Here is a 17,089-nt window from a genome sequence, read left to right as displayed (position 1 = left end):
CAAATTGAGAAAAAGTGGGTCAAAAATAATTTTTTTTAAAAACTGACGTTGTATTTAGAAATAACTCGTTAATTTACACCAGTGTGCGAAATTTGACTTGAATTGGTTCAGTAGTTTTTTGTTGACACGAAGATTTGAGATTTCAAAAATTACCCCAAAATGCTAACTTTGGGTACTCCAATCTACATCATTTTTTACCGTACAAAGTTTGTTAGCATACCAAATTAAAGTTCTCGTTGATGCCAACAACATATCAAAAAATCAGAATCGTACGTTTTTTTATTCGCGAGAAATTGAACATCGAAAATACGCTTAGTTGTTCAGAGAATTAAGCAGTAAGTGGTCGGACTGTGATCACGTTTGTATTATCGTTGTTGTTGTTGTTTTTTTTTGTGTTCGTTTTTTTTCTTGCTTGGCGGGGCAGTCCGACCGGACTGCTTGATGAATCATAATATTGTTGAAATAGTAGACTATTTCATCAATATTATGATTCATATCAATTCCAACCACCTTATTGTATATTTTAAACAATGATGTAGTTTATGAATTTGATAAATTACAAGTAATTCGAGATGCGCAGTTTTTGTCTTAGTAAATGATCATTTTTAAGCTGTGATAATTTAGGTTTGAAAATATTTTCTTCAGTGGAACGTGTTATTTTTTTGGTTTTGGAGGATTTTTTTTTATTCAAGAGGAATTGCTATTTAAAATTGAAATATCAAAGTCAAACACATGTGAAATGTACAAAAATGAAGGATTGTTTCTGTTCTGTTCAAATTTATTATTACCTACCTGTGTTTTATGTTCATAGTGTACGACTTGTAAATATGTACGTATATAAATTTCAGAACTTCCTATTTTGTTACTATTCGATTGTTCGTTGTCATTTTTTTTTTTTTTGTTAATTTGCATTTTCCGGATGTTATTTTCAATAAATTGATTAAAATTGGAACCATTCGTTTTGTTTCAGACGGAAGAAAGTTTTCACTGTTGAAAATTAATTGTATGGTATCTTATGAGGGGAGTGTCCCAACTTGCATGACAATAATTTTTGAACTTGACAAAAAACCATATTGAAAGAACATGCAAAATAATGAACATCATCAGTCAAAATTTCAAGTTCCAAAGCGCATTTTTTTATTTTTTTTCATTTTTGAATTTTTGAAAATCAAATTCAGGCAAATAGGTAATGAGAATAAAGTTGAAATTTTACCAAATCGACCCCAAAAAGCAGAAATTTGGGAAATACCTCAGTTCCCATTTCTAACCTAACAAATCGATTAAATTTTTTAAAAACTTTCACCAAATAGATAAAATTGAAAACTCCAATGATTTTAAGTTGTTCTGGAGTCTCGGGCGTATTTTTAATAATTCAATTTTTCGAGAGAAAAAATGTCTTAAAATCTGTCTAAATTAACTTGAGCACGTATGCTCGAGATAGTGATTTTTGATGGTGGCTCGCTTAACCAATCACACACGTTTTATGTCGTTTTTTGAAAAACTGGTTTTCCAAAAAGTCACTAGAGGCTCCAAAACAGCTTAAATCACCTGCAATTCACTCGGAATTGTTAAAAATAGGGAATTAATGTGCAGAAACAAACGGTGATTAGTTTTGGTATAATTAAGTAGGTACTCGTAGTTGGAAAAATTACATACCTATTACGCTTGTACAGTGTACTTATTTACTCTTTCAAAAAGAAAATGATAGATAAATTAGCGACGCCAGAGCCAAACAAAGTAGACTTTTTTAACCAAAGCAGTATAGATTGGTACTTATACATTTTTAAGTTCAATTAATCTCTTCGGAATAATTAGGAATCATTTTTACTCAAATAAGCGCCTTTAAAATTCAATCGCAGATAACAATTATTATATGTAGGTAATTGGAAAAGAACCCCTTCCTACTTATTGTGATATTGAGCGTACCATGGACTCTTTTCGTTTTGAAATCGACGTTCGAAATATTATTTTTGTAGAATAAATTAGGTATATTGGGATAGGATCTCTTGGCTATTTAAAAATCGACTCGCAGTTTGAATTTCTTAGAAAAGCAAACTGAAAAATAGTAGATTAATTATTATGAAATCGTTTGCAATGCTGCAGTTATCCGAAATTAGATTAGGATCGAGTGAAATGCTCCGATGGTTTTATATTTCAATGAGTATGTGTTACATAGGCGAAGATTCAATCTAATCTAGATGAAAACGATAATAAAGCAATACTACCTATACTTTTATTACTGCAATATACATTTGGATTTCCTGATTAGTTTTTGTGCACTTTACCTATGCCTGCTCTTTAATCCGTTATTCGTATTCGTTAATTACTGAAAATATAAACATTTCAACCAGTTGAACGAGTTGAACGATTTTTAATAGTGTTTACCTGGACTGTCTAACCTAATCAATATGCATTCATTTGATTCAATAGACGAGGAATTAACGAGAATGATAATGCATGAAAAGATTACTAATAGATACATTATTACATATGTAACTTTTCCGCTTTTTTTGCTGGAGCATGAAACAAATTAGGTATGCTTTCTCCGGTTATAATTTTAGTTAATAAATAATATCGTTTTAGTAACACCTCACTCTTTATGTGTAGAAAGTTACAAAATAATTGTATATAATTAATTTCTATATTGTATCATAGTCGATGTCACAAGTTACTACAGCAGTTTGTACCTCTACCTAAAGCTAGTCATATGCATGTGCCGCGTGCGAGTGCACCATGAGATTTCGCTACGGAGTAAGTACCTGGACCTACCTTACTTTTATTTGTGTTATTATTAAGTAAATACTTATGGCTCAATTAAACGTTCGGGAGTGACCGTTTGTTTTTTTTTTTTTTTTTAATCAATCGTTCGTCCAACAGATATTTTTGCGCGTGAATATACCTACTTAGCTCACTCTGGCTCGTTATTGCTTGTTCAGCATTTTGATCCTTGAAAACTTGAAAATATGAAATATTTTGTTGTCATCAGCACTTTTTTTTAAATTTCAAAAACATTTTGTTGGTGGATACCTGGTAAAAAAAAAAAAAAAAAAAAAAAGTCATCTTTAAAATCCCGAAAAGTGCAGACAGACATCTGAGATTCTGAAGATTTTCTATTTCGGTTGAGCCTTCAAAAATGTATCACTCAAGTATACCTCCTAGTACCTACCTATATGAACTCTGCACTGCCACCGAATTTGGGCTTCGAAACATATGTTTTTAGTTGAAATGTGAATAATAGAAACAGTATTCTATGGAACAGATAACTGACCCTTAGATCTCTTTCATGATTTCATCTAACATTAATCTAACAATAAGTATACATAGGTATTTATCAGTGTTGGAAAAAAAACGGTTTTTTTTAAAAAAAGACAAAACAAACGGTTTTTTTTGTTTAAAACATTTTTTTTGGTTTTAAACACGTTTTTAACACAAATTTATTTGTTTTGGATTCAGTTTTTCAAATATACGTTATCCAGTCGTGAACTTTTAAGATGTGACGTCATAAAATAGCTATAAGGTTCAAGAAATATTGAAAAATTGAAATCAAAACACAAAATTTGTCTTTGAAAAAAAGTATAGGAAGAAGAATGCAAATCTAAAAATTCAGTTTCTTCAATTTCACTACTTTTTCAACGAAAAATTGAAAAAAAACGTGTTTTTTTAAGGAAATTGGAGCTGGAAAAAAAACTTGTTTAAAACAAAAAAAAACATTTTAAACAGAATTTTGTTTTAAACACTGTCTGTTTTTTTCTCGACGTTTAAAACACTGTTTTAAACGTTTTAAACATACAGTACTGTTTTAAACTGACAACACTGGTATTTATACAATATTCAAATCATTTCGAAATTCCCAGGATGTATCAAGTAAAGTCATAGGGTATTTTTAGTCCTTAAATATTCGGAAAATTGTCCAAAAATGCGATTGAACAGCTACGACTGTCGTTGGGTATAAAACTTGATCAAAAATGTTTAGGTACTTAAAAATAATTTTATCCCGTTTAATTTAAAAAATATCATGAAAATGAGCAGGTGGTGAAGGTACTCATCAAAAGAGATATTTTTGATAACCTTTTAAAAGGAAGTATCATTTTTGACAGAATTTTTTTGTAACAATTTTTTTTTTAAATTAAAAATTGGAAACATTTAAAAAAATTAGAATTCTGTTTAAAAGAAAGTCAAATTGGAAACTTTCGATTTTTAGTATGTACCTACCTACATTCTCTTGGTGTAATTTATCCTAATCTTCCCACCCCTTCCATCTACACTCTCACACACGCAAAATTTTCCAACAAAAAAAAATCGTTCACGAGTAGGTGATAAAATTAAGTACCTAACTTTAATTTTAATTTCTCTTTTCAGGTAATTATCCAATTTTTAATATTAATCATAACGAAAGTGATGTTTTCAAAGGCAACAGAAGGCATAAACATATTTGATTTTTTAATGTCTTCTTCTGGGCAACATTCGCAAAATATATCATTCAGTCCCGATGACGGTAAAAAATTCCGGAGATCATTTGAACAAAAATACGGTCCAAAAGGCAGACATCTGATTGAATCGATGGGCTATAATAAATCATATGCTTTCCCGGAAGTAACCAGCACTACTACTACAACTACTACCACGGTGAGTAAGACAACAATATTATTTACTTACCAGCTTTCAGTTTAATATGCATGGGACTTTCTTTTCAATCTTATGTTACACACAATCAAAAAACAAATAATTATGCAGATAAGGTATCTCTGTCAGTGCCTAATGTTATATGTTGTATGTATCATCTCGTTCAGTCGTTCAAGATATTTGAGAACTTTCTTTAGTCAACTGTTTGTTTATGTAACGATGAGGCCAAAGTCCGGAAATGTCGACCTTTTCCAAAACTATAATAGAATTAATCATCGATAATGACCAGGTTACCTATACCTTTTAGAGGTATGAGTACTTACTTACTTATAGAAATTGTCCAAATTGTGTGACTAACTTCTATGTATCTAATGGAGGTCAAAATGCATGAAGTAATTAAATCTCATTGTTAAAATCTACCTATTTGCAGGTCGGATTAATTTACATAAATTTATCGAAACTTATTTACATAGTTTCTTTTAATTTTATGATAATTTTGTCCACCTTCTATCTCGTTACAAATTTTTCGGTTTTTTTCTCTTCTCTTGAGTAAGTAGGCAATGGGCATAGGCAAATTTTAACACCACTGTTCTCTGGGTAGAGTTTCAATTTTAATATGTTCTTTTGCTGAAGTTGCCAATTGCAAGTAGATAGATAGATAGGTAGATGCTGTGTATTGAATGCCTCATTTGTCATAAAATTATAATGCATACGAAAAAAATTGAATGAATTCAAAACTTTGATTCGATTTAATAATTACCTATAATATTGATATTGTTTCAGGCTCTTCCAGTAAAAAATTACACCAAAGTCATCAAGAAAAAAAGGAGAGTTTTTTCAACCACCACAACAGCATCAACTAAATCATGATATTGTATAGTTATACTTACTTACTTGTTCTTCGTATCTTAAGGTGTTATTATTTGTATGCATTATAAAAAATATAAAAAATGCAATCGCCGATTCTTTCCAATTGAATTACTGATTCGATAAAGATTTCTATCATTAGGAAGGTATTTGATGTGTGAGCGTAAAAATATTTTATTTTGAGGTATAATGTCCCTACAAATTTCATTACTTATACCAAATTGGTTATTTAAAAAAAAAAAAAAAAAAAAAAAAACTACTTCCTATGTATTTTTATTAAATTCACTGCCTATATTGTAACGAAGTCAAGTTAGCATAAACTTATCCATACATGGTGGAGCTTTTATGCGCACAAAGTAAAACATACAGAATTTTGAAAGAGAAGAATTTTAAAAAAATTTTATTTTCCACACCATAATATTCACAACAACAATTTTCAACTATGTACTTTTATACAAATCCTTCATACAAATTGGAAATCATCAAACAAAATAAGGTACAATATAAAATTTATTATAATATGTTTGTTAATAGTTAAAATATTAACTGCATTACAAAACATCAATATTATTGCACTTTACAGCCGGCCATTTTTTCAATATGTCTATTACTAATATATTATAATATACTCGTTTCGTTAAATCCTATTTCATTTGTGATAACAATTTTGTTTCCTCTATTACTGTGTTGTCGGATAATTTGAATTTTTTTCAGCTTTCCATAATCATAGACTATATTAATATAGATTAAACCTATATAGGAACTAACTAAAATAAAAGACTTAGATCGTTTCAAATTTTTTTTAATACAAAAACAATTCGATTTCCTAGGGCGAATCTTAGTATAATATATTTTTGATATTTAAAATAAATAAATGAATTTTAGACGAAAAAAAAAATCAAAAGTCAGTCAAACTGTTCTAAGATTCTTCCTATATACAGGGTAAAAAATGTAGATAGATAGCGAATAGAAAAAAAAATGAGATTAGAGCGACAGAAAGCATTTTTTAATTGAACGTGTCACTCTTTTTTTTCTTTTTAATGTGTTATGTACAAAATGATTGGTTCTTTTCTTGAAAAACACGCTTAGAAAAATATGTAAAGTAAAAAAAAAAAAAAAGCCATCTCTTGAATCGGAATATAGTACCCTGCATCAAAACGGTGTAGCTTATTCGTTTTTTAAACCTAATTAAGGACACTTTGCAGTAATTTTGATTACAAAGAAAACCTCTTTAATAGAAATGCTTCGAAACATTTTGTTTTTTCTTCAAACTTGTGCTTTGTTAATAGAAAAACAAAAACAAAAAAATTATACATAATGTGCGGATTCAACGCTTCGTAAAAATAGAACAAAAAAAAACTTAATCAATTCGATAAATATAAAACGAAGAAAAAAAAGGAAAAAACAGAAAAAAAACAAAAGAAAAAAAAACTTAGTAGAAAAGAAAATTTTCTTATAATGTAATTAATATCGCCAATCTCTCAACCATTATAACAAAAAATCGATCGTAAAACTTAAAAACAAAAATCATTTGACTATTCGAACATTTTTTAACCTAGAGAAAAAATTACCTAAATTTTAATCCTGACTAAAACAAAAGTAGTATAACAAAAAAACTTACAAGTACCTCGTACACATTAATTTTTGTACTTTTAGCTGCGATACCCTTAAACTTACAGAAATTATAAATTTTCACTAATCATAGTCATTTTCTTAGAATAAAAGAGAAAAAAACGAAACAAAACTTAACAAAAAGAAAAAAAGAAACAAAAAACACCTAAATAAATACTTAAGGATTAAAAACTCACTCACACTGAGCGTATAAAAGCTCCACACAACATTCATCTCCCAATTAAACAAACGAAAAAAAAAACGTAAAAATAGGCCCTTAAGATTATATTTACATTAAGAGACTTGGGTCGTTGGTTTTCCTGACAATCGTTTTATCGTTAAGCATCCAACATTTCACCAAGTACAGCGGCGAATCTGTTAATATTGATTGTTTCCGAGTAGATAGGTAGATTGAATTAATGATCTTCGTCGTTGAATCTTTTACCAATCGTATTACAATATTGGCGTTGACTTTAATGTGGATTAACACGTGTAAAACTTATTGAATGTTTACGTTTACGAATTCCCACAGCAATGAAATATTTAAAATAACGACCAAAATAGTCGAGGTCGATATTAAAAAGATTTCAAAATGTGTTATATAAAATACGTATATTTAATACTTTTGATAAAATGCGGTTATAAAAACATTGATAATATAGTTTGACAGCTTAGGATATTTTTCATTGATACAGATGATGAGTACGATGTCTATTTCGAATGAATTTCACAATGTTGAAAATATGATTCGTAGATGGTACTTGAAATGGGTAAAAAGTTCGACGCGTGAACCGACAAAACAATAGTAAACAACTCCGAGAAGCCTCTTTCTGGTAACTGTTCTCCATATGAATCCATTTAGACGCAATACTTAGTTTCTATTGCTAAGAAACTAAATAATTGCTACATTAAAATTAAGGCTTAAAATTAAAATTAAAAATACTCGACGCTGAATACAAAGCTTAAGAATACTCATTTACAAACTATATCGTACAAAATAAAATTTAGTAAAAAAAATCTTCGACGAAAATAAAAACGAAGCCCTCTAATCATAGTGTGCAACTTTTACAAAATATGAACGTTAAAATACATTTTTTTTTTTTTTTTTTGTTTATCAATTAATGAATGCCTTCGAGTGGCGAATATGACTTATACTGATACAAATCCTGGCCTCCAAAACCGTACAGTAGTTTTCCTCGACCGTTTTCATCGTAATATGGATATCGATAGTTGGGTCTGAAAAAAAATAAAATAAAAATATGTAAGTATAACATTTATCTAAGTATGATTTATTTTTTATAAAATAGTATTAGAAAACACCACACAAAAATAGGAAAAAGGAGGGAAAATAGGAAAAATTAATTTCATTTACCATATCAACATTTTTCTGAAAATATTTCAACTTGAAATAAAAAGTTATTGTAAGAAAATTTCTGCTTTTATTTTTATAATTTTTTTTTTTTTTCAGTAGGTAAGTAAGTAAAATAAGTTTTTAGTCATAACTACAATTTTTCAGGATGAGTAGGTATTGAACTCCATACTTCAAGCTACTAGATCCCAAATTTTACAAAAAAAAAAATCAATCATTTTTTATCAAACATATTAAAGAACTCCTCGAAAATAAATCGAATCATACCCAATCTTTTGAAACTCATACAACACGAGGATCCGTTGGCAATTAAAATTTCAAATATTGAGGAACCCGTTATTCAACTCTTCAGTTATCAGCGATGTTAACATCATGAATAAAATTGTACTTAATAAGCATACATAACACATACAATGCCGATATGACAGAAATACACAATTGTTCAAGGTGAACATATGCATTTAAAATTGTACGCGTTCGTACGGTTTGAATTTTTTAAAACATGATATGTTTTAAGATTCGAAGAGGAAGAAAAACACATAGATACAGAAGCAAGCAATGTAAAAATTATAATGTTGTCTTCGCAACGATCACTTTTCATGGTACATACCTTATCTCACAATGATTTTTAAAGGGCTTTTGTATAGGCAACTTTCCATCCACGAGTAAGTATACTAGCTAACATGGGCATGGAAAGTGGTAGGGGGGAAACAATGAAAAACGAAATACATCGTTATAAATGTACACGTTGTAGGTAGGGTATAGTTCTCTCATCACGTTTAGCAACTTTGAAACAGGTCGTGTAAAGGTTTTGCCTACGGTAAATATTGAAGGATTTATAAGATTTACAAGTTTGCCAACTTTTTTAATATTAAATGTAGTCGAAATATTTACACGAGTCGAGTTTGTTCGCCTTAATATTATGTTTTACGAGCATCGTACATTTATTAATGTTGCGAGAGTTTCTATTCAAAAATTTCTTCGAGTTGAATAAAACTCAGCTTGTCGGAGCCTCAAAGATCCAAAATTCCAAATATCGCAACTTTTTTTTTTTAATCAAACATGGCGAACTCGAGGTACCTACCTATCGTATATCTTCAACAAATCGAATAAGAGTTTCGATTACTTAATTTGCAGTACGACGGAATTAATTTTAAAATATACTTCGAAGCACGTCTTATAAGTACATATTTGAATCTTTACTTCCGAGATAGTATTTTTTAATTCGGATTTGCTACGAGTTTTACGTGGTGCATTAGTCGATGGTGTTGCTTTTAATAATCTGCGACTTCTGGAAATACGCGCTCGCCAAGCACAAAATCCTAATTGGCTTTTTTCGTTAATTATAAAATATATGCGCGAGCAATATCGGTTAAGCAAACGCGGTGCCGAAATGAACGAGAATCAGATGTTTAAATTTTCATCTCGATATTTTCAAATATCATCCTACTTTGCTCGTTAAAATTGCATGAAATTCCATGAATTTTAAATGCATCTTCGCGATATAATTTAAAATCCGCAGTAGCTCAGAGTGTGCTTGCGAATATAAAGAAGCGGTTTATTCATTCTAATTTATGCTCGAAATGATAACCATCGTCGTCGTGCCAGCAGCAGAATGACAAATTTTCAGCGTTTTACATTTTACCAAGTATTGTTCAATTTTGCGAATATTAAAAATTTGCAAATTTGAAATTAAAATTCGATTTTTAAAGAATTGAAAGTCTTAGATCATTCACAAAATTAATAACATAAGGTTACTTAATCAATTACTTCAGATAGGTATCTGCTAAAATGATCACCTCATATGTCACTCAATAATGCACTCAAAAAATACCATAGTAAACATGCTCTAAATAAGTACCTATTTCGTGTCCGAAGTATGGGAAGGGGGGTTGGTTGAATGATTTTTTTTTATGAATCATTTTCAAATTATTCAATCAATTCGATGGTCGTAAATTTTAATTGAATCGTCGATTCGATCTTTCAATTTTCTGCTAATAAAAGTCTAAGTATTCAAATTTTACGTAGGTACTTGGCGTAATTACTCTTTTGCTATCGTTTTGGATTCATTTATCGATTTATCATGATCCAAAAAATCAATAAGCCGTACCTAAATCAATAATTTTATTTATAAATTTCCTTCGAGAGATTATAGGAATTCACTTTTAAGCTATATTTTAAAAATCATTAGATCATTGTTGATCTAATTCGTGATTCCGCAATTATGTCCTAAGGATTCGATTTCTCATCGGTATACTTAGTCGTCGATTTTAATCAATTGATGCCTCATTTCCAAATTTTAAGCTAAATTCAACTTCATTAAAATGTTTGCTGGGATATTTAAAACAGTTCATTTCGGGGTAACGGTCCTTTTCTTCCTCCTACCCCTTCATACTACCTGATTTTCATCATAAAATGCATTTAGTTCCTACTTTTGTCCAAAAAGTATTCATACTAAGAAATTAAAAAATTATGAGGGGGTGCCGGGCTGGAAACGGTTAGGAAAGACTTTCTAGAATCACAAAATCGATATCATCTACATCCCCTTCTCCTCCTTCAAATTCAACAGTTTGAATGGTGTTGACAGAATGATAACAAAGGAAATCTCGGTCCAATCTAACTAAAAATAAAAATGAACACCTAACTATGCACCTCTTCAAGAGAAAAATTGCATTAAAATTTGATACCTATCTCCTCATCTAGGTAGGTTTATCATCACAACCAAACTGAATAAATTGCGAACAGTAAAAAAAAAGTCCCGGATACGAAATTAAATCATATTGTGCTATTGTAAAACGCGTTCGATGCTATTTTTTTCCTTTTACCAGAGAGGCAAGTAACGACAGCTACTAGCAAGTGAAACTGACAGCACGGCGTATGGAATTAATTTTTCGAACCTTTACAGAGAGGGGCGCGGTACAGCGTATTGAAATGTGCCGGCGTTAAATAGGCCAAAGTTCAGGCTATGTTTGAAATGTCAGAAATATAATATTTTATTCATTCGGTTATAAAATATTGAAATCTTGGCTAATCGCATGTTTTGTTTTTCCGAGAAAATGGCTTCAGATAGAAGTTGTATTGTAACCTAACCAACAAAACCTATACCCATTCAAAGCATCGTACTCGCATAACCTTTATTAATGCATACGATTTTACAAGCCGTAGGTACATTTTACACGCGGTAATGCCCCTTTATAATAATGTACTATGGTCACAGTACATCCAGACATAAAAAGACGCACCGCAATGCACTCGATTGAAAAGGGAAGTGAAGGGAGGAAGCTAACGAAATGGATGGTTAAGGTGCATTGCATAATGTACCTAGACCTACTGCTTACAAGATGGGATATCGTTTTAAAATTTAAATGTTTGCCAAACTTCAGATTAGGGTATAGCAACTAGCAAGGTGGGTTGCACTTGCACCTGTCTTGTTTGAAGGGATACTTAATTACTTAATTCATTGTACATAATTAGGTAAATCGAGAAAATGTACCTACATGAGAATTTATATTTTTGGTTTGGATTTCAAAAGAATTATTTAAGGTAATCGGGGTTCTTAAATTTTTTCAAGCAAAAGCGAAGTTGTACTGATTTTATTTTTTACTGCTTTTTAATTTTTAGACAATTACTCTATTTTTTTTTTTTTTTTTTTTTTTTTTTTTTGAAAACGTGGGAGTCTTGAAACTGATTAAATGAGCTCAAAATAAGCACCTATATGCTGAAAATTTCACACCTCCCAATTCTATTTTTTTCAGTAAGAACTTGATTTTTCAAATCATTTTATATTAGGGTTAAAATTAAAAATTAATTTAAAAAATCACTCACAACCCTGCAAAAAAATAGAAAAGTATGAATAACTTTTTAAAAACAAAATTCATCAATCAATATTTTCTGAATTTTTGTGAATCATACAGTACGTGAGTTTTTAGAACTACTGACTGCAATTTTTTGGTGTTTTTATTACTATTTCAATATTTTAAATCTAGAGAGTACTTATAATTCATTTTTTTTAAATAAGTACCAAAAATTTACCGATTTTTTAAAATTTTGAAACCTGGAAATTTTGAAACCTGGAAATTTTGAAATTATTAACTCATCTTTTTGAGGCAGTTTCAGCCACCTTTGAGACATCTAATTTTAAATTCGAAAAAAATGTATCTAAAGTACCCTGAAGCAAAATACCGTCTTTTAAAAACGATGGAATGATTTTAAATGTAGGTAGGTACCTATAATATTTTTTCACAAAAGAGATTGGAAGCCGTAGAATGAGGTAAAAAAAAAGAAAAAATAATGATTTATTGAGCTGGATGCTTATTTTGAAGAGATTTTCAAGATTTTTTTCTCAAGATTTTTAGCTCTAAAACATCTTTTTTCTTTTCATTTAATATATATATATGTATTTTTTGGAATATTTAAAATAACTACCCTTTCAGATCTCAAAACTCAAAAGTAAGGCGCTCTATATTATTAAATTTTCTATTCATCCAACATGTACTCTAATTTAATAGGACACCCTGTATATAAAAAGCAAGCAAAATCACCCGCACGCGTAATAAAATACGTACGAACGAACGTAAAAGCCATCATTTAATTTAGAAAACTGCTAAAAGTCCCCAGGGATATTTATACCTTTGAATGGTACTTCTATCACGTTTATAGGCTCCATATGATCAGCTCCAGACGCACTAAACCAAAATAACACCGCCATGTAATCCTTTCGATGCAATTCGAACAGGTAGACGAAGCACCCAGTCCGAATTTATTCGCCTATAAAAATCGCCTCGCTTATGAATAATTCCTGGCTGAAAATTCTAGCGTTTCTGCATGCGCAATAAAAATTCTATATAAACAATACAATTCAAAACGACCTTGACGTAATATTAAATGAACGAGTATTACACACATTATTGTGATTTTTCTTCACATACACCACCACACCTCTCTCCGTCGTCCTTGCATAATGATCGCGTATGTGTTGTTTTAAGAAATCGCGCGTATTCTCGTTCTATAATTAAAAATAAATAAATAAAAATTCCACTACGGGAAATTTTCCCCCTTCTGTGTTTTGTTTCCAGGCATTCATCGAGTAAGAAGTTTTTCCAAACATAATGTGGATTTCGTGATATGAAGAAGTTTTCGAAAGAAATTTCAACGTGTATTCGTCTGATATCATTTTTTTTATCGGATCGTTTACTCGTTATATTTATGTAAAATCATCACGTCTGAACGACCTAAGAAGTTCTCTTTTGATATACCAACACTATATATTCGTACAGGTCTGAAAAGGTGGGTATGTGTTGTATTTTCGAAGAGATTTACAAAATCACGAAAACTGATCGTATTCAGCACGCATCACGTATATTATACGATACGAAATCGCGCCGCTAATGATGCCGCGTGTACCAAAAACCTATGAGCCGCTTACGATGCCAAAAACTAGGTCGAAATGGAAACATGCACAGTGCTCGCGTAAAGATCACGATTTTATTCACTTTTCTCAATAGCAAAACGATTCGTTAATAACGCTATTTTAGTTCAGCTAGGTATTCGATCATTTTCAAAAGATTGCTATAAACTCCCACCCTTTCTTACCCTTCTGAAAAATGGAGAATAAGCACTTATCGAAATCATATTGGCGCATTTTTTTTTTACATTAGACTAAGAGATAATTCATTTATATCTAACTGGTTAATTGACCGTAAAAAGCACATGCCATTCGTGTTCCCTGTCATCACTTAATAGTGCCGGTAACATTTTTAGGTAGGTACTAGCCATTAATTCGCGAATCTCCAACTCGCAGGTATGATTTTTCAACGAGATTCCAACTGAATCCCCCACACCTGCGGTGAATTTTTTACCAATGAATAACGATCGAGTAATTATAACCTTGGTTCGAAAAACGAGAGTGTTTTCAACGGCAACAGCAACAGCCACGTGTAGTAAAATGGCGAACAAGTTGACGCTTTATTAAAAATGCACAAACGACAAGCACTATAACCGCTCCGGCTTGTTTATGTGCGCGGATTAGTAGAAAAGGGATTTTCTAATAAAAAATTGAGATATTTTATATATTATACAAACACATGTTGTATGTATTACAACAAGTAAAGTAGGTAGAGGTACGTTTGCAGGGATAGGTAATCGTACTTTACTTTGAGTTTGGAAAATTTTAGAGCATATATAACTTCCCAGATCTTATGGCAAATGTGTTGTTGTTACTCGACTCTTTCATCTTTATACTGAGCAAGTTTTGTGATGAGGGTACCTAATATGTTTTCATATAGCTTTATCTGTACCTATTTTGGAAGATAGGTGATACGTTCCCTATTTACATTCTCTACCAACATTTGAATTTAAAATAAGCAATTATAATTATAATTAAAGATTTACGGAGAGAATAGACTGATAGATCAAGCAAGTGTAGTTTGAACTCATACAACATCAAAGGCAAAGAAAAAATATTCAGATAATTTCGGCTGTTCGTGACTCTTGAGTAAAAAGTAGAATATAAAGAACGAAAAGATAATATTGTAAGTAGTGTTATATTATCTTGAAGCTGAAGTAATTGAGCAGTAATTAATTTCTCGAGTTCGTTAAGAATTGTATTTTTCCAGAATGACACCGAATGTGTAGGTAATGAATAATGATTCACAAACTATAAAAACTGCCAAACTGGTCTGTTATTTTTGTTCACAGGTACTCGCCAATCAACGATTTTTGATTCGAATTATCAACTTTTAAAATTCCTTCTCAAGTTTCCAACTATACCTACCCCCTTTTTTTTTTGAAAATTTTGATATGCAAACTCATTTTTATAGCAACAATTTTAAGATTCAAAAAGAGTACCTATAAATACTGAGAAGTGATGATAATCGCCTATAAGAACGATATATTTGCCTACGGTCGCGGTATGTAGTTCAAAGGTTAACGTGATCAATTGCATGATCACCAATTCTTCAGTAATTTATTGCCTAAAGTCGTTTTTGAAGGATCAATACTTATTTAACATTTCAAGATGGAAAAAAAATGGTTTCCACCAAAATTGTAGATCTCCAAAGAATCACAAGATTTCAATAGGTATGGTTCTTCAAGACAATTGTCAATAAGATTTTAAAAATGGACCATTTTCTTGTAGGTGCCAAAGTACCTGTCCAGACCATTTTTTAAGGATATTTTTGAATTCTTCAACATGTAATTTTTTGATTGAATTGAATATAGATACCACATTTTTATTTTGAAGGTATAGGCCATTTTGAAAGATAATCCTTTTTTTAAAATAGGTAATATTACATTTCATGCGAGGAATTTTCATTTTTGAATAAGGTACCTATTTTAAGAAGTCTCATCTTATTTCAGCAAATTTTAGCGTAAAAATCATGTTTTCTTCGATAATGATTTTAAAATGCAATCATATATTCGACCTTTAGATTGTGCTACTTTTTCGAAATATAGGTACCAAGTACAGTTTGTAGCACTATCAACTCAGAAATCACATTTACCCACTTATTGAAATATTAGTTCCTCAAATAGGCAATGTCTGTGATCATTGTCGTAAATAGAGCATTAATAACATACTACATACATCTTTCTCCTCCCCTCCCCCTTCACTTGAAAAATGTCATTATTTTTATCAATGGATAAGTAGATGCATATAAATCTTGAAAATGGATAAGAATTACTGAGTTTAAATAAGTGTATCTAATCAAGGGAGGATCTAAAAAATTGTTGGCCAGGATAAGAAAATTTAACGATTTTCAAGTAGGTACCTATTTAAAACACTATGTTTAGCCATAGTCCAAAAATTTTCTTTTCAATTATATAATCTTTTCAAAACTTTTGAGCAATTTTAAGAACGTTTACCTATCTAAACTTGTATGTTTTTTTTTTATTTTGAGCCCATTTATATACTCATTTTGTGTGAATTTTTTCATGCCAGGGAGCACAAAATTCTATAACGTGTTTTTATTGCTAAAAAATTGTAAAAAATCAACAATTTTTAATTATTTCATGATACTCCGGCCCTTTTCCCTCACTCTGTCTTTTTTTAGTCCTAATACAATTTCTTCAAATACTTAGCTCAGTCAGTTTATCGTTTCATTAAATAGGTAGGTATACTAAGGTATTGTCAGAATATAGTTTCAGTTTCAGTTTTTGTAAATTGATCGTTAATACGAGTAGGTAAGTGTTTCAGTTCGGAGGTTTCATATTAGAATTTTTGAGTGAAAGTCGGAAATATTCCCATCTATTTTTAGTAAGTCAACTAGGTAAATTCTTGCACAAATGTTCTTAATGATGTGTAAAAGTTTAATTCATTTTGATTCTTCGCTCAGGTCAACTTATCGGTTTTCTATGGTTTCTCAAATTTTTTATTTTCAACTTTTTTACAGTAATCATCATATAATTATGTGTACCTAACTTGATTTTTTCAAAGGGCATTATTGTACTAAAATTGAGCATCAGTAAAATATTGAAGAATTTAAGGAGACGGAAGAGAAATGATTTATAGGTGAGTCAAATAAGAGGATAAATCACTCAGAGGATGAAAATTGGATCTGATTAGATCTAATTTGATCAAAACTTCGATCTTATCTGCTGATTTTATTAGATCTAGTCAGATTA

General features: G+C 30.4%; 2 protein-coding genes across 2 annotated transcripts in view; one reads left to right on the top strand and one right to left on the bottom strand.

Annotated features, from left to right (window-relative positions):
- The first annotated feature begins 456 nt into the window (after nt 1-456).
- Nucleotides 457-7,868, top strand: LOC135836578 (uncharacterized). The gene is made up of 4 exons (XM_065351500.1): nt 457-2,534; nt 2,656-2,751; nt 4,360-4,626; nt 5,407-7,868. The coding sequence occupies exons 2-4, from the start codon at nt 2,734-2,736 to the stop codon at nt 5,491-5,493; spliced, it is 372 nt and encodes a 123-aa protein (XP_065207572.1). The 5' UTR covers nt 457-2,534; nt 2,656-2,733; the 3' UTR covers nt 5,494-7,868.
- LOC135836580 (uncharacterized) overlaps nt 5,983-17,089 on the bottom strand; it is a 37,657-nt gene continuing 26,550 nt past the window's right edge. The window contains exon 3 of the mRNA XM_065351504.1: nt 5,983-8,337. Coding sequence (XP_065207576.1) covers nt 8,220-8,337 — 118 coding nt within the window. The 3' untranslated portion in view covers nt 5,983-8,219. The remainder of the gene's footprint in view (nt 8,338-17,089) is intronic.

This window comes from Planococcus citri, chromosome 2, assembly GCF_950023065.1.
Source record: "Planococcus citri chromosome 2, ihPlaCitr1.1, whole genome shotgun sequence".
Classification (NCBI taxonomy): Eukaryota; Metazoa; Arthropoda; class Insecta; order Hemiptera; family Pseudococcidae; genus Planococcus; species Planococcus citri.
This window is presented reverse-complemented; position numbering and strand designations above follow the sequence as displayed.